The sequence below is a fragment of the Lissotriton helveticus genome, chromosome 10, assembly GCF_964261635.1.
Source record: "Lissotriton helveticus chromosome 10, aLisHel1.1, whole genome shotgun sequence".
Taxonomy (NCBI): Eukaryota; Metazoa; Chordata; class Amphibia; order Caudata; family Salamandridae; genus Lissotriton; species Lissotriton helveticus.
The window spans coordinates 933,883,710-933,908,934 of record NC_136071.1 but is presented as its reverse complement, the minus strand read 5'-3'; the positions used below and the strand labels follow the sequence as shown (position 1 = coordinate 933,908,934).

At 40.5% G+C, this 25,225-nt stretch overlaps 1 protein-coding gene across 1 annotated transcript in view; it reads left to right on the top strand.

The window, feature by feature from the left end:
• RUNDC3B (RUN domain containing 3B) overlaps positions 1–10,659 on the top strand; it is a 1,007,829-nt gene extending 997,170 nt beyond the window's left edge. Inside the window, exon 11 of the mRNA XM_078663594.1 lies at positions 10,385–10,659. Within this exon, the coding sequence (XP_078519720.1) occupies positions 10,385–10,530 (146 nt within the window). The 3' untranslated portion in view covers positions 10,531–10,659. The remainder of the gene's footprint in view (positions 1–10,384) is intronic.
• The last annotated feature ends 14,566 nt before the right edge of the window (positions 10,660–25,225 follow it).

The following is a 25,225-nucleotide window of genomic DNA, read 5'->3' as shown; positions in this document are numbered from 1 at the left end:
ATCGGTGCGCTGGCCAGATCTGATTGACTTATGTGGTGGTACCTGAATTTACATTGCAGGTTGTCTCTGCATTACTAAAGACAGCGTGAAGATGTTTGAATAGGCTAGCGCAAACTCATGTCATCTATACCAACACATCCAGGCCTGAACTCATCCTCACTTGACCTATCTAGTCTTAAGGTTCTGTCACGGTGAATACATTTCTTACCTTTGACTGGGCTCAGCACAGCACTGTCTGGACTGGGGGGCCAGGGGGGCAGCGTCACGTCATATGGGAGGAGGCCTAGATATTGATGCCCTGACTGTCTGGTGCGGTGGGCGACAGGCCTGGTGGGCGAGCTTCCTTCCTGCTGGAGGCTGAAGAGGACTTTCCCCAGTTCCAGTTGGCAGTTCTGGTCTTTACGCCACATTTAAGTTTAGCATTTCAAAGTCCCGTTTGTTGGGAATTGTATTCCTTGTCTTTTGTTGTTGCAGGAGCGTCATAGATCCACAGGTGTTCTTTTGTTTGGGTGAGAACATCAGCACCCATGCCTGATGACTTTCACACCTGTCCATGCAGAGATTTTTAGGAGCCTCAACCATTATCATGCAAACGAGGCGATTTAGCAGAGTTTAGGTGCACAAAGACACCCTGGAAACATATTAAAAACCCAAAAGACCTCCTTTGCTTGAGAATAGCCAAGGGCTACCCTTGGAGGGCCTGCCCCACTTGGCGATCCCTCTAGATCCCGGCTTATCATACAAAATGACGTTTTGTTTGGTACTTTGTCCACTGATCGTAGTCACTGAGGAGATGTGACCTACTTGGAATTTTTAGGGTGATCTGCTCGATATTGGATGCACAATAAAGATTACGGACGATTTCTGCTCCACTAAGTCTGGTCTCTATAATTTCCAGGTTGGCCTCAGTAGGTCCTCAGTGGGGTACCAGTAGGGGCTGAGTAATAGTGGCACAAATCTTGGGGTTATAGCTCTGCAGAAAAAAATGAAAGACCCTCCTCTTTAGGTAACTCCACCTCCCCTGGCATCCCACTAAATGGTGAATCCCAGCTGGGAGGACACCCCCTTGTCCTGCCTGTATTGACCACCTCACCGGTCCTCTGTACTCCGACCTTCACCTCCACTTTTCTACAGAGCTCCATTGCTTTTTAGGTAGTTCTAAATAAATACCCACAGGCATAGAATTAAAAGGAGGTGGGTGTGTATAAGAGCAAAAGAATGACACAGAAGAAAAAGAATGAAAAAAGACATAAGCAGCAACATACAGAAGGGAACATAGATGACGTTTGTCAATATGACTGTAAGAGAGGGACAATCGAGCACAACAAGGTAGAAAAAAAGGAAAATCATGGCATGAAGAAACAAAAAAAATGAATATAATTTGCATGTTCGGGTTTAAAAAGGGATACTTTATGAGGTTAATGTGTCCACTGCGGAGATCTCAGTTAAAGAAAGTGCAGTTCACCGAGTTTTTGTTAGAGGTCTGTGTGGTACCTGCAGCTCACTTGTTTCAGGCCGAGTCAGTGGGATGTCTTGCTTGGTGACCATACCTACTGTCGAGCACCATGTGTAACCTGTCAAGCTTTCTAATCTAAGCAGGGAGGCTCCAGAGGTAAAGGTAAATGTCCTTGCTGCAGAGAAAGTTCTGGGAGTTACTGCAAACATCTGAATGTAACTAGAATGTGATAGATTCCAATCCTACAGAGAGAGATCAGCAGGTTAATGCATTCACTGCAAATATAGATAAGAGGTTCCAAACCTACTGAGAAAGTTCTGTGAGTTATAGCACACATAGTTATTGATATTTTTGTGTAACTCTGAGGTCAGATTTTTCATCTCTAGTGTGATAACTCAATGGCTGATTGCGCCTACTCCAGAGATATGTCTGAGCCTGCAGGTAAGTGGTTTCAATGTAGTGAGATAGCCCCTGCCAAGCACTGCGACAGACGGTGTACAGGGACTGTTCACATGTTGCCCACTTACCTTACATAAAGTTGTACGGTGGTTGATCAGTGTGGTGCAATGCACTCTATGGATGGATTGGGCCCTTCTGTGTGTATATTTATTGCTGCACTACAGGGCAGCTGATCACTGAGCTCGCATGCATACAGTGCACAACATGACAGCTTCCTAGGTGCAACATTACCCTGAAAGCAGCCAGTACAGACGGCAGTCTACCTGCAGGACAGGAACCCGGTAGGAGGGAACAGGCCACTCTCCCACAGGTGGCACTCCAGGCAATGGTAGATTGGTCTTAATGCACTTCTGGTCCTGTCTATTAAGCGGGGGACCTGTATAGAATAATTTAGTTATTTATATTACCTAAAACAATTACAAACGTACAATAAAATGATCGACATACCCAGGTCGTGGTCAAACAGAATTTTGAAATAACTTAGGACTAGATTTAATTCTTGGTGGTAAGGATATTCCCTTGCAATAGTAACAGAGTATCCTCCCTGCCAAGAATGCGGTTTGCCTGGCAAATTTATATGCGGATGGACCTATAGGACTAATAATGGCAGAGACTACTATGTCTCCTACATGATGAATCCCCTCCAATGGCCTTGCGGATTAAGGGCAGTCGGAGACTGAGCTGTCATTCCACCCACCTAATTTAGATGAGATGAATTACAGGTCAGTTTTCTCTGCCCGCCACCTGCAGGAAACCCTGGCGGTAAGGGGCAGTGAAGCTAAATTGTATTTTCCAGTTTGGGGATTTTCTTTTTGAAAATAAAAAAATAAAATTGTTTAGTACAGAGCTGTGTCTTGCTGACGGAGCCCTGCGCCAAACAGGAAAATGCATTGACAGGAACTGCTATAATCGGGGTTCCCACCAATCCTTTATACATTACCTTCACTTGGTAGTCATTTATAAGTTTGGCGGGCAGAGTAGTCTCTGCCTGGCAGGCGTAAAGTCCAAAATCAGACCAACTGAAATTACTCCATCCGCAAACATTGAAATCAGGACCTTAGCCACTGAGTTGGGAGTGATTCACAGGCTATTCTAACAGAAAGTGGCCAAAGTAACATTTCATAAACGTTTTGCAGCATGTTTCATCTGAATCAACTTGTGTTTTACATTATTCCATCACGCTAAGGTAATCAAGTTTCAGGAATAGTTTAATCACTTCTTAACAGTTTCTTATTCCGCTTTCTATCCAGAAAATGTACCCTTAAGGTTTCAAGTCTATTTAAAGAAACAGGCAAAGCATAACATATTTATCAATGTTTCCTCTATAAACCCACGGGAACTATAAGATGTATAACTCTCTTAATGGGAGGGATATAAAATGCCAGCGAATGAGCTTTTGCCTAAATCTTGAAGGTAGGGCTTATCTCAAATAATACTGGGGGGGACGTGTGATTTCATGATCTATAAACATTATTTAGTTTAGAATAGACCTCAAAGTTCTTATTAAAGCTAACTTCAAAGAAATTATATTTTTGTTCAGGGTTTTAGAAATCACGCATGCCTGCATCCCGCATCCCATAGATCAGTTAGTACTGTCTGCAGATGGTCACACCGTGATTTTTATATTGCACCCAAACTATCCATAGTGGAGTTTGGGTCTGCATACTTCCTCCTGTCACAGGCTTGAAAGACTGAGCTTCCAAGGAAAGATCTCTGAAGATTGAATTTCAGTATAGTGTGAGCTCAGCTGACTGAATTAGGCCTCGCAAAGAGTACCCTAAAACATCTACACAGGGCTCTGTTTGACAATCTGCACAGTTGTCCCAGAATGCCACTGCCCCATAGGTAAAAGTGTGTAAGTATTGTGAGCAAACAATATCACAAAGTAGTTAATCATTTGGGGAGCCTAGGGATGTGTAAAGCTAATTGAACTTGTATGTTAAATTTGCCAATATATTCTTACTCTCTGCTCTAGCCACAACTAGCAACACCTCCTAGCTTTCCTCTAACCCATGTATATGATTAGACTCACAAATGCATTTAGAAGGATCGATTTTGCTTCAATTTGTGAAAATAAGGGTTCTACCCCTGGGATTTGTTTACAAATATTTCAATCCGGTTAACTCTGCTCATGATAATAGGAACACGTCTTTCCAGCTTCTGTATCAGGCGAATCCATTCACGTCCAAGAATACATTTATGGTTCCATCTGGCTTTGAGGATAATGATTGATGGAGTGCTGCGGGGCAGATTAGTAGTTCTGGTCCTGGCCGCCTACACTTCCCAGAGACTTGTAATTTGTGCCTTTTGAATCATTCCAGAAATGTTGGCTTGCCATGTGGGCAATGTTGTACAGAACGGCTAACTTATTTTCCCTGTTTTTCCCTGAGCCTGGTAGGAGGGCAGGCCTTTCCCAGTGGGCAGAAATACCCTGCTGCGGTGGTATATAATTAGAACACAGGGATAAGTCATCTAACCAGCCCAAGGGGACTTTCAAATTGTTGTGTTGAAATGTTGCCGGTCTGGCTTCTGAAATGTTAATTGCAGATTGGTGTAAGATTATGAACAACTATGACATCATACTTTTGCAAGACACCTGGGTTATGGGTGATGTATTTTATGATGGGTGTAAATGTTATAATCTCCATGCCTGTCCAATGCCTTCTGGCCGGGCCAAGGTGGGATTGGCTACATGGCTTAAGTTCAACATTGGTAGTAATATTGTTCAGTTATATTCGGGGGGAGGCGGGGGAAATGCAGGTTTTTGAATTGAAGTGGGGCCTCAACTTGGGTCTGGTTCTCGTCAGTGCTTAATTTGTAAAATATTAAGTTCCAGGGCTCTGACCAGGAAGCCACTGCAGCTTGCACCACCCATCGCCGCCAAAACAATGACTAACCATCTCTCTGGCGCGCGTAAATGCAAAAGTTCAGATTATTCCAGGTCCCCAAAGCTAAAGGAATGATTGGGAGGCAGGTATTATCAATTTTAATGTATATTGTATTCCTAAACTAACGTTGTTCTGCTCATCTCTAAATTAGATGAGCTGCGCCACCATGTGCTCTAAGTAGGGTGCTGACAATTAGGTGCTGGTGCCGAACACCGTAAACCAATTAAGTGCTGGTGCTTAGCACCAGAAAGCCTCGGCTCAAATTAAGCACTGGTTCTAGTACATTATTATAATAATTTTTAATTTAGATATCTTTTTCCAGCTGTTGTATTTTGTGGATATATTGACGAATAGGAGTACAAGGTCATGTTTGGGTTTGCCATTCAATATGATTTTGGCTGGCCATTTCAATACAAAATTGGGGGCTGCTCCGATTCTGTCTGCATCAACTATTTCACCATACTTATTTGATGCCAGATCGGAGATAGAATTGGATTCTAGGGGGATCTTTTATTCAATTTTTTGGCAGTACATGATTTGGAGAGTATAAGGGCTGGTCTCACTTTTACTATTTTTGATGCTCTCTGAAAGAATATCTATGGGTACATATGACTGGGTGGGTAACCAGATGTTCTTTAGGGTCATCATCTACTATTTACTGTGCTTTGAAAGTTGATACAATTTGAATATATAATGAAAAATGTGCTGTAAAATTCACCATTTTGGTCTATCGTTTTGCAAACCCCCTGGTAGCGGTCGGGCTCGCTTGCGTTCGCTACGCGTGCTCGCTACGCGCCGGACGGGTGCTGGTCTGGCAAAATTTGCCAGGGCTGGTTTTGGTTTCCAGTCCGGCCCTGCCTGTGGGGCCCGCATACTTCATTGGATTGTACCTCACCACAGCCTTGGGTCTACCAATGACAGTGCTTCAGAAATCATGACACTGCGGCTTGCACTGTAAAATGTCAGCACCGCAATGAGCACCGCCACACTTCGCATCGCATCCCTGGTCTCACCGAAACAGCTGGACGATATCACAGAGCTTCTGCCTGCAACGTGACCTGAGATCACCGCAAGTCGCACCGCTCTGCTTTACACCGCAGCCCCGATGGCTGCCGGCGCACCTGACTTCAAACTCAAGGAGTTTGACCTGCAACGCGCGTGACTTCAAGGGCCCAACTCCCCGCTGCACCGACTTCTGGAACCAACAGCTGCCAACGCTGCTCCTCGGATCTCACCGCAAGGTTCAACACCTCGCATCTCCTAAGGTACTGTTTTACGGCTCTCTGTAGCTGGCCCACAATGCCGCTGTCGGTCAGCACTGTTGGATTTGTTGTTTACGATGCAGGGATAGCCCCAGTCCGAGCTATCGACTTCTTCAAAGAACTGTATATAAAGTCTATTTTTGCTTCATTGGTATTTTGGAATACTGTATGGTGGATTTTTATTGTTTTGGTCCTGTTTTACACAGATAAATATTGCATATTTTTTCTAAAACTGGTGTGGTGTCCTTATGTAAAGTTTTCACTGTATTTCTGTTCATGTGCAAATGCTTCACACACTGCCTCTGGGGTAAGCCTGGCCGCTCGTGCCAAGCTACCATAGGGGTGAGCAAGGGTTATTATAGACATGTAATCCCCTTAAATTCATTATCTTTATACACATATGCCCATTCAACAATTCAGTATAAAGTCACAATTGAATTTAATTTCACAATTGATACACCATACACATAAAAAAACGTTTGATATCTATGAAGCAGACTAAAACACCCATACCACATAATTAAAAACGTGGAAGAGTGAGCCATTTTTTAGATGAACAGGGTTCACAATTTCCAATTATCTGCAGAGCATCATATTTATCCAATTCCCCCCAGTCTTCTCTTATGCCTCCAACATTTTGAATTACTTCACTATTGATATGTAGTGAGATCTCATTGCATGTGTTGCACTTTAACTAATTTGTGTGAAGTTCTCCTATTTCTCGATATAAATAGTGTCACCTCATAAGTTTTGCATTTGGTGTGAGTTGTGGTTTGCATAGCAGGTGTTTGAACCATGAACCCTGGAGCCAACTATACTGGGAACTATATTGAGTGGTTTAAAGTTTTAGCTCATAATTGTAACTGCACTTTAACTTTGTTTTTTGAGTGAATTTCTGAGATTGTTTTACATGTGCATGAATGTGTTAAGACAAAAGCTAACCATAACTTTCTGTTAACTGTATTTGTTCAGGACGAAGGTAAATGTGTTTTACTGGTGTTGTATGGCTATATAGGGTTGGTGTGTGGTTGAGTTGGTGGGGAATGATAATGCTTCTATCCTGTTGCATGCTACCCTCTGCTTTTTGCAGTTAGGAATGACTGCAGATCGTGCCCACAGGTCAGGTCCTGTACAAACCCATCTTGTTACTAACTGCCACTGCTTATAGTCTTTTGCCATGTGCAATAGTGGTTTGCTGCAAGCATCAAACCTCCCATGCGGCCAGCAGCACAAGCAGGTTAAAATCAGTCCCGTATTGCAGCATTCATGCCACATGGTGGCAAAGTTATCAAATCAAAGATTTTATACATCTTCCCCCCCTTTAATTTAACAGCCCCTTGTCAGATCCGAATTGACCCGAAGATCGCTTCACTGGGCCCACTTTGATATACTAACAGAAAGCTAAACCTTTATACCTCTGATGAATTTTGTTCTGATGTATCAAGAGGTTTAGTAAAAGAACACTTATTGCACCCCTCCCCTTTAACCATGCTCCTTCTTGACAGAGCTGCATGCAACTCTATATCTCAGATGCCACCATGCCAAGTTTGTGCCAAATTTCGTAGAGATCTATGAAATTTCACCAAAGTTATTAGAAATCAAGTGTTTTTGACAATACCCCTTTTACCAGATGATATATAAAACCGTGCCATGCATTTAACTTGCAATCAGTTTGCAAAATGTTTATGCAGCTTAATTGAACAGCTCCATCATATCCATATTTAATACGTTTCCCCCTTAACTGTAAACCCTTGGTACATTTTCACGAAACTTAAGAGTGAGCTAAACCTCTTAAACTTCTACCAAGTGTCCTGCAGATCCATGAAACTGCACCAAGTTATCAATGATGTTTTAACCCTCCTTTTAACTTTGACCCTTCCTGGTCTCATCTCATAAATGATGTCATAGAGCATGCCTTATGTGAGGTCATAAGGAGTGCATGGCAGAGGCACAAATTATAGTCAGTGCTCCTAAGTATAACTGCTGAAGTTCTATGTTTCTTTTTACTTCAAAACATCAATGTTACTGTGAAATTAACCTAAATAAAACATTACTTTAATCTTTGGGTTTTCAGTGAATTTCTAATTACCAAACCTAAATCCAACCCCTCAGGTGTTCGTAGTAGGGTATGGTGAAGGAGTGGCCCCTGCTTTCACACCTCTCTCTCAGATGACTGATTTGCATAGTAGTGAGTGAGGATGGACTAGCCTCTTTTGAGACTTCTCTCTCGGATGACAGCTGTGCGTAGTAGAGTTTCGAGAGAGAGTGCCTCTCCTTTCAGACCCCCTCTCTAAGATTATGGTGTGCTTAGTAAGGTGTGAGGAGTGACCCACCTCTGCTTTCAGACTTCGTTCTCCGTTGAGGGATGACCAAAGTAGGCTATATGGATAGGCTGGTCTGTACTTTCAGATCTCTGTCTCGGATAACAGATGTGCAATTAGTGTGTGTGGAGAGACTGACCTCTCCTTCCAGACCTCTTTCTCAGATGACAGGTTTGAGTAGTAGGGTGTGGGAAGTGAGACTGGTCTCCGCTGAGATCTCTCTCGGACATGACGGGTGTGCGTAGTAGTGAGTGGAGAGGTACAACTGTTCCTGTCAGACCTCTTTCTCAGATGAGAGGTGTGCATAATAGGGTGTGTGCATGGACTAGACTCTCATTACAGACCTCTCGCTCCGATAACCGATGTATGTAGTAGGGTGTGTGGAGAGAAACTGTCCCTCCCCCCTGAGACTGCTCTCAGATGGTTTTTGTGCATAGTAGGATGTAGTTGGGGCGACTGGCCTTTCTTCCCAGAACCCTGTCGTGGATGATAGGTGTGCGTAGGTAGGTGTGTACATGGACTGGCCTCTCCTTTCAGACCTCTCTCTCAGATGACTGATGTGTAGTAGGGTGTGTGGAGAGACACTGGTGTCTCAGCTGAGACCTCTCTCTTGGGTGACAGGTGTGCATAGTATGCTCTGTCCAGGGACTGTCCTACCTCCTAACACTTCTCTCTCTGATAATGAGTGTGCATAGTAGGGTGTGGGAAGAGACTGCACTCTGCTCACAACTGTTACCAAGCCAATGGGCGTAATTAGCAGGCTCTGATAAACACCATCTCAAGTAAGAATCATTCCCACAGTAACAAGTGTGCATACTACAAGGTATTTAAAGATCACCTACTCCTTTCTACTTTTCACGACCCAGTGAGAGTCTCACAAGATCGTAACATAAAAAAAATAAGAATTAAGCATCTACTCATCACAGTATGTTTCGCTTACCCACTCCTTCTCAAAAACAAAGGCCACAATATGTACTACTACTAATAAAGTGTATTGAGAACTCATCTACTCCTTTTACTTTTTACGATCCTGTGAGAGTCCAGTGAGATCGTAAAAATTCCTTAAAAACAATATAGATGTATTATCTTCACAGTAGTTATCCCTTGGACATCTACTCTCTAAATCTAGGGGAACAGCATTCCTATCTGCTGCCCCCTTGTATAGCTGTTTTACTTAATTTCCACAACACCTCCAATTTTGTACAGTAAACAGTAATGGTGACAATTTTTAACATTCCAACAAGCAGATAATCAGAATGCCTGCTCTTGTGGGACTCGTGGGTGCATCTCACCCCCACAAGAGCATGCAGGCTCACTGAGAGAATGTGGCTCTCAACCAATGACAGGGCTCAATTATTTATTTCACGCTCTCATGGGACAGCACAGGAATCTTGTAAGCCCAACTGCCAAAACATGCAATTATATTTGACTCTCAAACACTCCTGAACGGATTTACACCAAATCACAAAAAGCTCAATCTTTTGACCAAAATCTTGCATCTTGGTGAATTTGGTGCAATTCTATCAGCAGTTTTTGCAGTAGCCTTGTCTAAAGAAGTCTATAGAAAATGCATTGGGATTTTGTGTTATGGCACCCCTTTTTTCTCTTTCGGTTCCCATTGGATGGATCACCATGAAATTTTCCAGGAAGGAGCTGAGGTAAATCAACTTTATTTATGGAAAGTTTAGGGAAGATTCATCGCACGGAGCCAAAGTTATTAGCAAACTAACAAATGCCCCATCTATGGAAAAGCAGACCTATCTATAACTATCTAGTGCACACACAAACAATATTTACTTTAACTAATAAAAAACGTATTAGTTTAATAACTGTTTGCCTGAAATGTCATCACAATAAAGAACCTTGAGGGCTTTGGTATATAGGCCAATCATACATTATATTGTTTTCCCCCCTCACTGAAGGTGACTCTCGAAAAACAAATACCTCTTCTTGCTTTGTAAATTCAGCAGTAATATGAGTCATTTTCTCTCTCTGCAGGAAAAGAGGACACCCCATCCATGCTCGGCCTGTGCGGCTCTCTAACATCTGTTGCAAGTTACAAGTCACTCACCAGCTTAAAATCCAGTGACTATCTGGGCAGCCCAGCCACAGAAATAACCAGCCCTGGCCTAACTCCCTCTTGAAGAGAGGGGGCCTGGGATTAACGAAGAGCCTTCTATGTTTGCTTTCTCCAAGCCACATTCTATACTTTTGATTTTCTCAGATTATTTTTGTTAGAAAGGTTCAAGTAGATGATTAAAGAATAAGATGTTCATAGTTGCTGCTTCCTTTTTATGCATTTTTCCATGACAGATAATGTAAAAGTTATTATATTAATTCTAATTGCATAAATCTTGCGAGACAATATGATTGTTGCAGCCATTAAATAGATTAAATAAATGGTGGTTCTCATTTTGAAAGAACCATGGCAGAGTTAACAATGAATGTTCATATAAACCTGCATCACCATACACCTGCCTTTAGTTAGTATCTGGTCTACTGGTGAAAGCATTTACAATAAATATTTTCACTGGTGTTGCATCAAAACTAGCTAATGTCCTGAGCTCACAAATAAAATCCTAAATCTGAGTAGAGAAGAAGCTACTCTTCTCTTCGATCTATGATTATCTTGTGGCTCGCCAAACTTCTTATTGAGGCTTTGGTCCTAGAAATCTAGACCTCCTCTCTATTTCCAGGTCTAAGCATAGTCTCTCTTTCCCTACCTACACCAAGCAGAACTTCCCATGGACAATCTGCCTGCTTAGGTTGAGGGAGAACAGTGCATTTGCACTTTATATTTTGCGGATTTTATTCAAGAGGGAACATTATTCTCACTCTATAGAAACCACTTTAATCACCTGCACAACACTTGTGAATCCCACAAAGATCCAACTTTATGGATATTCTTACATTTTGACGACCACTGTTTCTTTACCATCTATTAGCACCTAGTTTCCTTTCCCTTTCTGACACATCATCAACTATCCTTTTCAAATCCTGATTCCAGGAATCAGGATTTCCATCTTAGGAGTAGAGAGTTTTATGCCCCTTTTCCAAACCTGAAGTCGCAAATAAGCGTGGGAATTAGCCCCCTAGGTATTCTCAAAAGAAAATATTTCACCATCATTGGTGCCTGTAGAACAGTATGCATGTCAAAGACACTCTAGTTGTAAATATTTTAATCTAAGGTTGAAAAAATAAGTCATGTTACAGATTTATTCTATTAATATATTTCCTGTTTGAAGATTTATTCAAGCTTGCCTGCTCTATAACATACAAAACAAATGTATTTCTTGCATAATATGTGGCTTAAAAATGAGAATACAGGGTAACAAATTGCACCTTGCGTCTGATTTGTATTGCTGTTCTCAGTGGGTATCACCTTTTCAATGTGGTGCAGAACGTTTTTAAGAGTTTAAAAAATATAGCTTAATCCTTTATAAAAATATAACCGAGAACGTTTACCTCTACATTCTAGTATTTTAATACCATGCTCACTTCTAAAACCACCAGAATCTGCAACTCATCCCTCATTTATTTTGGTAAACTATATATTTTTTTGTGCCAAGTGTATTTTTAAAATAATGTTTACAGGTTTGGCTGCAGCACTGTGAAGAAACTACTACTAGTCAATCCGACGGATACATGTTTATTGCTGTAGACTGTCCCTTACCAAATTCCCATTTGCAGGAAAAAATGGCTGCCTAAATTGAAATTATTATTAAAATAACCAATTCGGGGGAAAGAAGATCGAGCCGGATGAAGACATTGGGTTTATTTTGACAATCTAACAGTCAGCGGTATAAGTAAGCATGCCCGCTCTTAGTGTACTAATAACAGGGTCTAGTGGTGCCTGTTAAAAAACAAATATAATAAATCCGGCTTTACTCTCATTCGGATATTGTGCTCATGTTCACATTGTTTGCCAGGTAATGGTAAAACTGTGCACAAAAGTGAAATTGTGGCAATAACACAGCCATTTGTGTTCCATTCACCCTTTTCAACTCCAATGTCTAAATCGAATGCAAAAACTCACAGGACATCGAATTCAAATTGAATGCAAAGAGTTTACTCAATGATTTAGTTAAGGGTATGTAAAGATTGAATTACATGTGGGACATAGACATGACAAAACCGGAGCAGTGGAAAAAAATAAAAGAAGTGTTATTCCTCATTTTCAAGACCAGTGTTTAAATGAGTGGAAGAAGTAGAAGGCAACTGAGGCAAATGTAATATTAGTGTGATCGTTTTTGTGCTGCTGCTGCTAAATGAAGCTCTCCCTTAATCGAACATTATTATCCTGTAAAAGGATCTGTAAAAAAGAAAAAAGGAAAGCATTGAAAACAAGTGTTCCTTGCTTATTTCAGTGGTTGTTTACTGTTGAAAAAAATTCATACAATGTTTGTAAGTCAGGACAAACTAATTGTTTCTTTCGTAACATTTCTTGGGTATCATTTTTAATGTAAGCCTCAATGTTCGATATTTATGAATAACAGGCGTATGTCCAAACAATGCTATTCGGGTTTTTTTTTATTGCTGAAAGTGCATAACCTTTGTCTTGGAGACATTGATGCCAGTGCTGTGTTTTTCCAGTGTAAGCCTGTAGGACACAACTGACAGGGGAGCACATGGGGTGCGACTCTCAAACAGATAACAACCTTTCTCATTCGGGAACCCAAATCTACAGTATCAGGCAGGCATGTCCATCCACAGATGCTTGTCCATTACCTTGCACTGTTTAGCATCCTCGGGTGCGGTCAGGAAAACCGAATCAGATCTCCTGCTGGGAAGTGAGCCTTTCTGTAGTTCTCTGTACAGCACTCCGTGCCATTGTGAGCATCATAAGCCTTATTATCTATATATATATATATATTTTTTTTTTTACTTTAGCATCCCTCTTCAGAGTTTTTCACCTTAGAACGACAACTGTTAAAATCTCCAGCAACACACACTTTACGCATACTCCAAGGTGATAAAATGAACGGAGGTCTGACCCTGTGCAAGCTCTAGTATGGCCACATCCTGTTTGCGACCAAGTTAGTGTTTCTACTTGTGTGGTACTGCATTGCATCGCGTTGCAAGCCATCTGTATTTGAACGAGATGCACATGAGCGCCCGTGTTTGCTCCTGAGCAACGCTTATCTGGTCCACTCTAGTCTGATGGTGTGTTTCCAACATCTCCCCTTACATCAAACTGCTGTGTTATGAACCTGCTTTATCCCTGGAACCATTCAAGCTAAGGTGCACAACACAGCAATGGATATGCTTCTCCCTTAGACTTTGTTTAAGCCTGACATTTATTTCTACTGGAAGTGCAGCTGCTGTCGTTGCCTGTGATTGCTTACTGCCTCGAGTGCATACTGTAAAATACAGTTGCAACCCTGTTCTTGCTTATATCAGCAATTGTTACTTGAAATAATTACACAGATCTGTATAATGGATTTTAATTACAATAAATTGGTTCTGGCCTATTATGTCTAGTTCAGTGGTTCCTTCTTCCGGCTCCTAGAGCTATCTTGCACAGGCATTTCCCTGCTTGTCCTTTATAATAGTTTGTTAGTTTGCAGTGTCAGTCTCCTTTCTTTTCACTTCAGGCAATTTGAGATCCTGGATTTTTTCCTAGTTGATGGATGGACAGAACATTTTGACGCTATTATCTGGTCAACATGTTTCTGCCTGAAGCAATGTACCACCAAGGCATTCATAAGGACCTAAAAATAAACACACTTTCTTGTGACCTTTAATGGTGTGCATTATGGGTCTCATTCAGAAGTGCTTATAACGTTGTTTGATAAAATAGTAGAGAGCGCTTCACTGTTATCAATAATATCACCATCTTAACAATCCTCCTTCAGCTGCATTCAGAACGTTTTGGCTCCCACTCATACCTGCAAATTAAAATAGTTACAAATAAAAAATGTTTGTTTCTGCTTGAATGAGACCGGTGATGCTCTTATAGTTAATGCTAAAACCCTCTCTCAAACATGTGATTAACAATTAATCACAAAAGCACATGTGAATAAAAACTGGCATGTACAAATTCAATTGTACTTATCCATTGTCAAATATACCATAGGAAACTGTTTATTTTTATGTCCTTATAACAGTCCAGTTGGTAGATTATTAGCCATGTGGGGCTGAAACATGGTTAATAAGTGAGTAGGCTAGACAGCGAATACAATGTTCCTTCTACAATACTGATGTCTATTGAGAACCTGTTTCACTTATAACTCTACACATTCCTTTTGATTTACAAATCTATGCATTCACTGAAATAGTATTGGCTTATATTTGTAAACAGTATATTTCTTCAAAAATAATCTTATTATGCCTATGTTACTCACATTTGTGTCACAGCAGTTGCTGTTGACAAAACAATTGAATATTTTGTTGAGCACAGAGTAGTAAACTAACTTATGTCTTTTGAATCGGCACAGTCAAATTGATGACCTTGGTAGGCATGTCATGTCTTACTCATTGGCGATTGGGTTCCTTTCTTAGTGTTTATGAACCTACATTTCTGTGTGGGGCAGGGATCGCAGAGAAGTGAGGACAACTAAACGCTGCTCAAAAGATTGCCTGAAAATCAAGTTCTTCAGCTCTTTTTTGAATTTGTTATTTCAATGTGCCACCAAGGTGTTAGGCGTAGTTGTGCTAAAGCAGCGTTCCTTAGGCTTTTACTTCTCTCACTGTAATTTCCACCTCACCTTTGGTTGTGGGAAGAAGGCATAATTACTAGATTTACGTTCCTGGGGGAAGGAGGAGGACCCAGTTCTACTTTTTGAATACTCGTAGAAACAAAAATATCCTGCATGGCTCATGGCAGCCATGGTGTTCCCCGATTCCGGCTCACAAAGGGGAACACCATGGCTGCCATGAGCCACGCGGGATAACACTAAGGAAAAGAAAGAGAAGGAAATAGGATAACATATATTGAACACACGACCCGGGATTTAAAATATACCAGATAAGCATATAAAGACTGCAAGAATTGCATACCGGAGCCACATATGAAGACTACAAGAATTGTATATTGAAACCAAGTCACTATAATAGACTGCGAAACCCGGGGATTTTAAACATCTGGTTGTATTTCCCATCCACGAGAGAAACGTGTGAAAGAGTGTTTCTGATTTTGAAGTGTAGAAACACCTTAAAGGTATCCTGTTTTTTACCCCAGTCCTGATGAGGCCCAAGATACGTCGGGCTGAAACGCGTCAACCTTTTCTGGAGAAGCCCTATACAAATTGAAATGACTATAAAAAAAGTGTGAAAGTACATATGATCAGAGAAGGACTTAGAATTTGTTGTCCATTGTTGTGCTCCCTGGTGTAAAAGGGGCGATCTCTAAACAGAATGCTTTCGAGTACATATGAGTAGCATCTGTGTTAGTGAATAGAGTAATTGAGGGATTTGTGGCCATCCATAGGATTACCAGCCTGTAGTTAAATATTGTATTGGCTATTTGAAATTATGTACTTAAGATTTCTATCCACTGTTTCCAATTATATATAAAAATCAATTCGGAGAACTACAGTTTGTGTTAGTGACATTTATTTAGATCAAATAAAATTAAGAAGTTGGCTCTGTGGAAGGATTAACTAATATTTTCCTATCCATGTATTGGTGATTTTCGTATTGATTCCGACGCATTTTCTTTTTGTTTCTACGAGTTTATATATGCCCAGATGTGTTCGGAGTATAAGGGCTACCCCCTTTTTTTATACTACACTACTTTTTGAATACAGCATTATTCATTATTTTACTACCGTTATTACCATACCAGTGCTCGATCACTAGCCCTCATGTCAATAAAAATGTATATTTTGTTGTAAATAATAATCCTTGGTATTTAGTACTGCAATAGACTATACACTCATATGGGTGTACATGGATTTCACACATTTCTCTGAGATGCATTTATAACTGATTTTAGTATTTCATTAGTAACTCCAATTTCACTTTATATATCTTCAATTGATTCACCTTTTGAGACCCTATTTTGTTTTTATTCAGTTATTAATTCATTTAATTAGTTAGGTAAACATATTTGTCAATGCATTTCAGATCATTCCAACTCCTTCAGCAAAACTGTTTCTCCAGCAAGTTACAATTGTACTGCGTTCTGCAGGAAATTGTGAATAAATATCCATGTAATAATATAGTTCTTTCACACATCTTCCATATTTTCTTAAAAATGGTGGGTCGTCTTTTCCAGACCTTAATTTACTGAGTGATCGGCTGTATTGATGTTTTTTCAGCCACTTTAGATAAAAACTGCAAACAACATTTCAACATGCTTGGATGTATTATGTATTTCCTGAGAGGCTGACCTTGGATCTTTTATCAGCACGTCTTGTGTGGTCTTGAGTGTCTTATTCACAATTCTACCATTTAGTAACGGAAGTGCTCTTACTTGTTTAACCGCATCAAAAAGTTCCTAACCGTTACTCTGGAGTTGTCCTTTTTAGATCTTTCCTGTGCAGCACTACCAGAATGCTCATCTCTATTGCAAAAAGCACTTTTTCTGCACTAGATTGATTATCCTTTTTTCGCTAGCTTCCCTTTCTCAAAGTCATAATGGCTGATAGAGCAAATAGTAGGCTTTCAATTGCAAAAAGCACATCACATCTTCCAGGTCATTTAACACTCTTGCTATCATCAAATCCAGGATGTTTCTTCCTAGCATCTTTTTCTACGTTCGTATGTGTTTACTACCTTGTCATCTATAGAATAGCTTGGCTTTTCAAATTTGAAATGACATTTGTCTATGTAAATGACCAAATTCATTAAAGCAGTGTGCTAATGGTAATCTTTTTTAGTAAGCACAATTGATTTATACTCAATCCATTGCATTTTTACTGATCTAGTTGACTGCCATACATAATAGACCACTAATTGGTATCAAATTATGGCGGTGGGGGCGGTCGATGGTTTGAAGGTAGATGGGATCTTGCAATTCATAATCTTTGATGGTTGCATAGAAACAGCACATTGTGGGCACCGACTGCATTACAGTTCATGATCGTTAAGTCAGTTAAACTCAGATGGAGAGGACATCCTATTAAATCGGCTTGCCTAGTATTAGGCAAATACTATAAAGACCATGTAGGTGCAATGAGTATATGTATAGTATATGAACAGATTTATATACACTGTCCGATTAATTAGAGTAACAATAAAATACTTCATTCAAATGGATTTATAGTTTGACTAGTTTGCACCAACACTGACAAGGGCAACCAACTAGATGTTAAATTCCTTGTTCTCGTACTTAGTCTGATTAGCAACAGTAAAGATTTTTTTTTATACTCGCTTTGCTGACAATTCAATTCAAAGTATATTGGCAAACTAATCCCTCTAGAAATTCTGTGTACAGTAGTTCACTTCAGATCTGTAGGCTTGCCTGATTTTTTATTTTTAAGACAGTAATTGATCACCTTCTCATGAAAACAACTTTTTCAAAATTAATAGTTATTATATGAGAAACCTGTGATAAGAATGAATCTATTAATTTGGGACTTTTTGTTCTGGAACTGTCCATAGTGCAGCACTTCACATGGTCATAGCATTACTATCCCAATGTTAGACAACATAGTCTAATCTAAAAGACTTTGGTGTTGTGGTATCCATCAGAGATGAACGAAATACGTAGTCACCAGTGGAACACATTTCAGAGTGGGGTTCTGCCATCAATGGTCATAGAAATTATGAAAAATCTAAACGCCACACAAAGAAGAATAGTAGCAAATGAGCCATGCCCATTCAGTAGGAGAGTGGTATGGGTGTAGTATGTAGCCGGAAATGCATTTTGGAGCACACTGTTGCAAACATAATACTAACGTATGAAACATCATCAAAAAACATTGGTCTAGCCTATCTCAGGAACAAGAGTTCAATAACATCTTCAAAGGAGTACCGATTTTCGCCTATCAAAGAGCGAAGAATTTGGGGGAGATACTCAAAACTAAGTTACCTGAAAGAGGAGATTCATATCGGGGCACTGTGCCTTGCCATAATTGTGGACATTGTAATAACATCATTAAAGGCACCACAATTACCCATCCCAGTAAGGGTTAGAAGATTAAGCTTAAAGTTTCTGCCTCATGCAACTCCATGAATGTGATTTACTTACTGAAATGTCCCTGTGGATTAGGATATGTGGGATAGCCTGAACGAAAAATTAAAACCAGGTTGAACGAACATAAATCTAACATTCACAACAAGTTGATTAAATCTACAGTGACCAGCCGTTTTTCTCAAGCTACCCACAACGTCAGTCAATTAAGATACATTATTTTGGAAACGGTCAAAAAAAGAGAAGGAGTGGACAATAACTTTTGTTGCAAAGAGAAAACTATTGGATTTATAAATTAGACACCCTGAAACCTACAGGGATGAATGATAGGGTGGAACATGGTTGTTACTTATAACTTCATTGATCTTTTGAGTCTGTCTGATCATGGCACCCCTGTGTGATTTCCCACATGATCACCAAATATTTATTTTATTTTATGACTGTTCTGCTACCTATTTGATTTTTTTTAAATGTGATTGATGCATTGTGATGATTCATATATACATTGACCCTGGACATAATCTAGGAATCAGTCTTTTTTCACTGTTCTTGTAAGTGTTTTAATGTACCTTTGGTGATTTGTCCTTCATATTTGGTCACCATTTATTCACCCGTCTTTTTGCACACTTCAAAATGACCCCCATATCCAGCACACCTCCCTTTATAGTCCAGTCACCATTTCGTCGGAATTAGGAACCTTTGAGCAATGAAGACGACGCGTTCGTGCGCGTTAGTTCGCTTCCCAAGTAAGTTGAGTATGACCTATTGTTTCACTCTTTGCCGACTAATCAGTCACTTTTAGTTTAACCTCTTTTGAGGGCCGTTTGGATTTTAGTTTTTTTACTTTAGTTAGGTAGTGCATGTGTACAGTTACTCGCATACACGTTAATCGATGCACTGATTGATTTCAGCTATCGCTTAAGTCTCCAAGCACAAAACCATTTTGGAGGTTGGTTTTCACTATGTACTAAGCCTAAACATGCTTATATTCACTTGACTTTTTTAACCATCGCAGATTCTACTAACTCATACCGTAGAATGCCGAAGCATCATTTACACGTGCACTCCTCTCTTCTTAATCGGACATTGTTTGTATTGCGTCTGAAGTTTCACATGTTTCGTATTATTAGCGAATCATTTGCACAAGTCAGTTGGTAGATCGAGTACCTTTCTCACTTGGCATATCTCTTTAAGTAACAGCCGGATTGTTTATCACGCCGTTTTTTTTCACATTGTCACCTCATCAAGCACCAGTCTTTTCTCTACTATGAAACTAGTCACATTGTAAATATACATTTCTCTTGATTTTGTCCTCATGTACTTATAGAGTACTTTCGTTTTCAGATTCATGCTCCCTGATGAAGGCTACGATATAGCCGAAATGCATTGGAGTTGTTACCATTATGCATATTGGAAATTGTGAACAAATGAGATTTTGAGTGAATTACACCTCTGAATTGGAAAGAATAAACCTTATATTCAAGAATTCCAGCAAAGTTTTTTTTAAAAAGAGTTTTTTTGTAATAAGTTCTTAACCCCTGGAGGTGATCAGGCAGGGACCTGGGGACGTTCCCCAATTTAGGGGCACGCTTGTTTTTAATCTTGAATGGCTCACTCCGGAGCTCTGCAAATTAATACCTACTGTAAACACCTTCTCTGTCTTTAACTACGCCTCTTCTTATTGACTTACCAACCATGCCTTACACATACTCTTTCTACAAATGTCCCAGTATCCCTTTTATTAACTATGCATAATTACCTCTGAGTTCCATGAATAGTTGAATGCAGGCTTGGACTGGGACAAAAAATAGGCCCTGGTACCATAATGAAAGTTGGCCCCATTAGCGACCAAGATACCTGAAAAAGTAGCCCACGAATGCAAATCAGGCCAGTTTTGAACATGTAAAGGCACGCTGTAAAGGCATTTTGCATAGCATGGGAGTTTGCATGCTTTTGTGTTTGCTTCTGGCAATGCTCGTGGCAATATCAGTGAATTCAACAGAAAAAACGGCCAACCTGGCCATAAAATAGGCCCAAAAACTGCTAAAACACCGGCCCACACACTGATCTGTAAGACCTACCCATCGGGCACTACCTGATTTCCCTATAGGCCATTCCAAGCCTGGTTGAATATTTGTAATGTCATGCCTCTTTTTTTGTTTCATTAGTTTTAGAGTGCTCTGACTCCTCTTGGACTGGTTGGAGCTATATAAAACACAAATAAAATCAAATTAACAAATAAATAGAAATTGCAATTATTTTTTCAGAGGATAGCCGCCAAGAAAACGCAAAACATATAGAACTAATAACCAGATACAACAGCCTTCAGTTTAAAAAGTGGAATACATGAAAAAAGTGCTAAAATTAATACGATTTTTTGTTATGTAAACAAACATCAAGCCATCTTGATTCCACTTATGTTTTCTTCTGAGCCATCATTTGAAAACACTTTGGACAATCAGGTTTAATGAAAGTATTTGTAAATAATTAGCAATTCCAATGAACACAACTATATATATGTGGATGTGAATTTCTTAATAGGAAATTGAATATTTTGCTTTATCCATACAATAACACGCATTTGCAATGCAATAGATCTCACATTTGGGAGACTTGGAGCTATTGACATTGTAAATGATAATGTCTTTTGTTCCCCTTTGAGACCTTATAAGTGTTTAGCCATGCAGCATGTTATCCATACCATTTGCCCACACACCCACAGATCGGGAGGTGCACTGCAGATGGAGTATTGCTTAACATACTGGAGCAGAAGTGTGCTCATTGTGCGGAGATGCCCCTTTAGAGAGGCTCAAATGGTTTGGAATCCACCGCTAGATGTCCCTTCTGAAAGCTTCAAGGACCTTTGCCGCTAGGTGTCCCTTCTGGATGAAGTAAAGCATGCTGCAATACCGCTGTTGTTCCCTAGATGAAGTGTTAATAGCAAAGCTTTCCCTATTGAACTTAGTTTGCTTTGTAATGCATTACGGTTGCTGACGTAAAAAACATTTATACTGAAGAGTTTTAAAAAACATTACAGTCTCAACCACCAACTAAAATGTATTATGAACAGTGACATTTCTAAACGTATTAAGTGAAGCACTTCAAAATATTTTACAGTTATAAGTTAGCGCAACCACAAATTAAAATGTATTCCGGTCGGTAAAGTTTTAAAACTTATAAAGTGAGGTGCTTGAAAATAAATTAGTCCGTGAATCATAAGCCCAGTGTCTGATCAAAGTTCACCTGAAAGTCTTAAAAAATGCAATATAGGCAGAAAAGGGGGAAGCATGTCATGGTGCACTTAGACCCCGTGGCGAATCCAAACTTTATGCAACCAGCAAACAAAATGCATCGCAGTTGAAGTTGAAATGGCAGCAATGACTGCGGACATACGGTGTGAGTGAGAAGGCAAAAGAAGTCCAGAGCTGGCCAACCAAAAAAGAACAACTGGTGATGTCCACTGGGAGGGAACCAAGCACACCAAGGTGGGACAGAGGTACACCATTGACCAACCACAGTAAAGGAATTATGAAAGACAGTCCAAACAAAAGCGCTGGGGGTGTCAAATGCCCAAGACTCAATATAGCATGCCTCACAGAGCAGCGCGTGCGCTGCCAGGCTAGACCTAGAAACGGAATATAACCTCATTCTGGGGGGCATTCCTCTCTCCTCTTTCCCTGTGTGCGCTATTAGAAACTTCATGTCATAAAACCTGATCTCCAGCTTGAAGGTGTGGGCTATCCCACCAAGGCAGGCTTTCATAACCAATACAGAGAAGGCCTGCAGGTCAGGATCTGCTCCCCATTCTGAAAAATGTGCTAACCTCTCCTTGATATAAAACATAAACCCATTGCCAGAGCATTTTCTGCTTTCATAAGCAACCTGTGCTTCTCTTGTTCCAACGGCCCAAATAACAAATATATTTGCCTGTGTAAGGGCAACTTTGTTCACAAATATCAGTGATAACCGTGACTCTGGAACCATTGGATTTTGCACTTGTAAACATAAGCAGCACAAATGGAACTTACAGCGCTGTGAAAGACCTACTCCGTCAGCCACACTGCGATTAGCGGCAGCGTTGTTGTTGTTACAGGGTGGGTTCACCTGCAAATGTTGAAAAATACCGACAAGCTCAAAAGTTTAGATATTCAAAGTTTTTGACAGTTTGAGGCCCAACCCGGAAATGGTCATAATTTACACCTATAACAATCAGGATTAATTCGGTTTCCATAGAAAATGAGTTAACCATCCCCCCACCCCAACATTTGGTAGGGGTCTTAGGTAAATTTTTCAAATAGTCTCATCGTGTGAACAACGTTTTACGTGTGGACAGACAAAAAAAGGGAAAAAACATGTCAATATGTCAGGAATGGTCATGCACTTCAATACTGCTGGAAATGTCTGACTGTCACTAATTTGGATAAAGTAATGCAAAGTTATTTACAGCACACATAAACTTCAGGAGCGAGGTATCCAGAGCTTTATAAAAGCTAGCATTACTCCAGGATTTCTCTGTGAATTCAGTAAAACTTGGAAATGTATGCAAAGTCTGAGTGTACACCTATGTTTCGTTAATTTCTTACTTTCCAGGTTAGAAAGTATGTGAATGGGACCCCAAATGAACAACAGTACATCTCAGGGTGTCTTTGGTCATTTATCACGAAATACCAAACAATCGAAGTCCTTTTAAAAATGTTGAGTTGCCTTTAATAGGTACCCGAGTTTCCAATCATCTGGCACCCCGCACATCTAGACAAATGTTTGCCTCAGCTGCTTTCTTCCTTGATGATGGGAGGTTCTGCATTATCTGGTTATATGGTGACTCCTGTCAAATTTTGATTTTGAAAACTAGCATGGCATCATCCCCACCCTGAGATACCCTTCTTTTTGGTCCACACAAGCACTTCTATGTGCTTATGGTGGCACTTAGTTTTCATAACATCGTATCCCTCAATCTAAGAGGCATGCCCTCCTTGCACATCAAGCATTGCACGGCTTAGCTCGCAGTGATCAATGTCAGGCAACACTCAAAGACTTTGAAGACACTTATGAACCTACTCAAGCAACGCATTCAATTATTTTATAGTTTGTTCGGTTCCGCAACATGGTTCCCACTGGTACTAACTAGAAGTTGTGTGTTTTGGTCACTGACACATTGGAAGTTTTTGGACATTTGCAGGAATCCAAATGGCCAACAAACAATGCTACCAATTGATTTCCTATATAAATTGGGAGTGGCCAAAAGTTGCACCTGCTTGGTTTGCTTTTTGATGACGGTGACTCTGACCATGCTGCCCCTGTTTCCAGGCGTCAAGTAGGGAGGACAAAAAGTCAACCCGGTACCTAGAGCTCTGTTGTCTTTCTGTAGGTTCCACTGCCCTTCCCTTAGCAGCAAACTGGAGACTGCTGTGGGGTGGGAGATGGATCAAGACATAAACTGTGATGTCATACATGTCAGGGATTAAAGGATATGTTATGTCACTTCCTTTACCCCTCTCATTTTGGTGGCTCGATCCTATAAGTGGCAATGTTTTATTTGAATAAGTCTCCAATTACCTCGAGACTGAATAACTATGTATATTTTGCCAGATGTTTACATTAGCGAGCTACTAAAAATGAATGTTTGAATGTTAAGCTTTGTTTTTCAGCATCACCTGATGAATGAGCCTATAAAGTGCATACAAAGTGTGCTCCATCTGTAAGACATTACACCAGTGAAACAATTATTTAAAGGGTTTTTTGCACCATTGGGAAGTGGCAAAAATGCAAAAAAGCACACCTGACTGTGGCTCTTAGATGAAAAGTTAAGTTCTGGTGAAGGTAAAGTTTATGGAGAGCCACAAAGTTTTTCAACATAAAAAATATATTAAAGAAGTATTGGACGACTACAAAGAAGTACATTTGCATAGGTGTTAAAGAGAAATCCAAAATATATACACGTTGTATCACTTCAGAAACGAAATAAAAAAGAAACGATCTAATGCCAAACCAGACAATGGAAAGAAAAAAAATACATATGATTGCATCAGTCTTCTCGCGGGACAACCTTCCCACACATGGTTTGCCGAGGTAGAGGCCCCGCTATACAATTTATATAAAAAAACTAGCAGCCCGCCCCAGCGTTGCCTGGGGCAGAGAGGGGCTGGGGCAGTACACCCGCTCCCGCCCTGACCCCCTCCCGACTCCCTCCCGCCCCGACTCACTCCCGCACCGACTCACTCCCGCTCCCCTCCCGCGCCCCCCTCCCGCCCCGACTCACTCGCGCTCCGACATTTTCCTTTACTGCTGCCTCCTTCTTGCCTCCCCCAGCATCACACAGTCTCGCACTGAACTTTCCCTTTCCTTACCTGTGCCGCCGGTCGTCACTGCACCGCCGCTCCTCCTTCGTCATCATCACGTATGCCACGTCGCGGCCATCACGCACGTCGCGGCCAGCGCTAAGTCCCGGCCGGCGCTACTTTCAGGGGACTACTTTGTTTACAAAATTAATTTTTTTAATTTACTTTTTTTAAAATTTATATAGCCTATGCCCATCTACACACCCTGACATTTTCATAGATGTATCGGGTGTGTAGATTGGCACTGTGGTTCCCGAGTTTACCTGGCCAAAAGGTGCAAGTTCTCTCTTTATAATAGTAGTATATATAAAGTGTTGGGTATATGACAATGCAAGACTGATAAAATGTTGTTTTAGTTTGTATTTCTATTAGCAGCACAAACTATCCCTTCCAACCTGCTTCTCGATACATCTGGGAAATTAC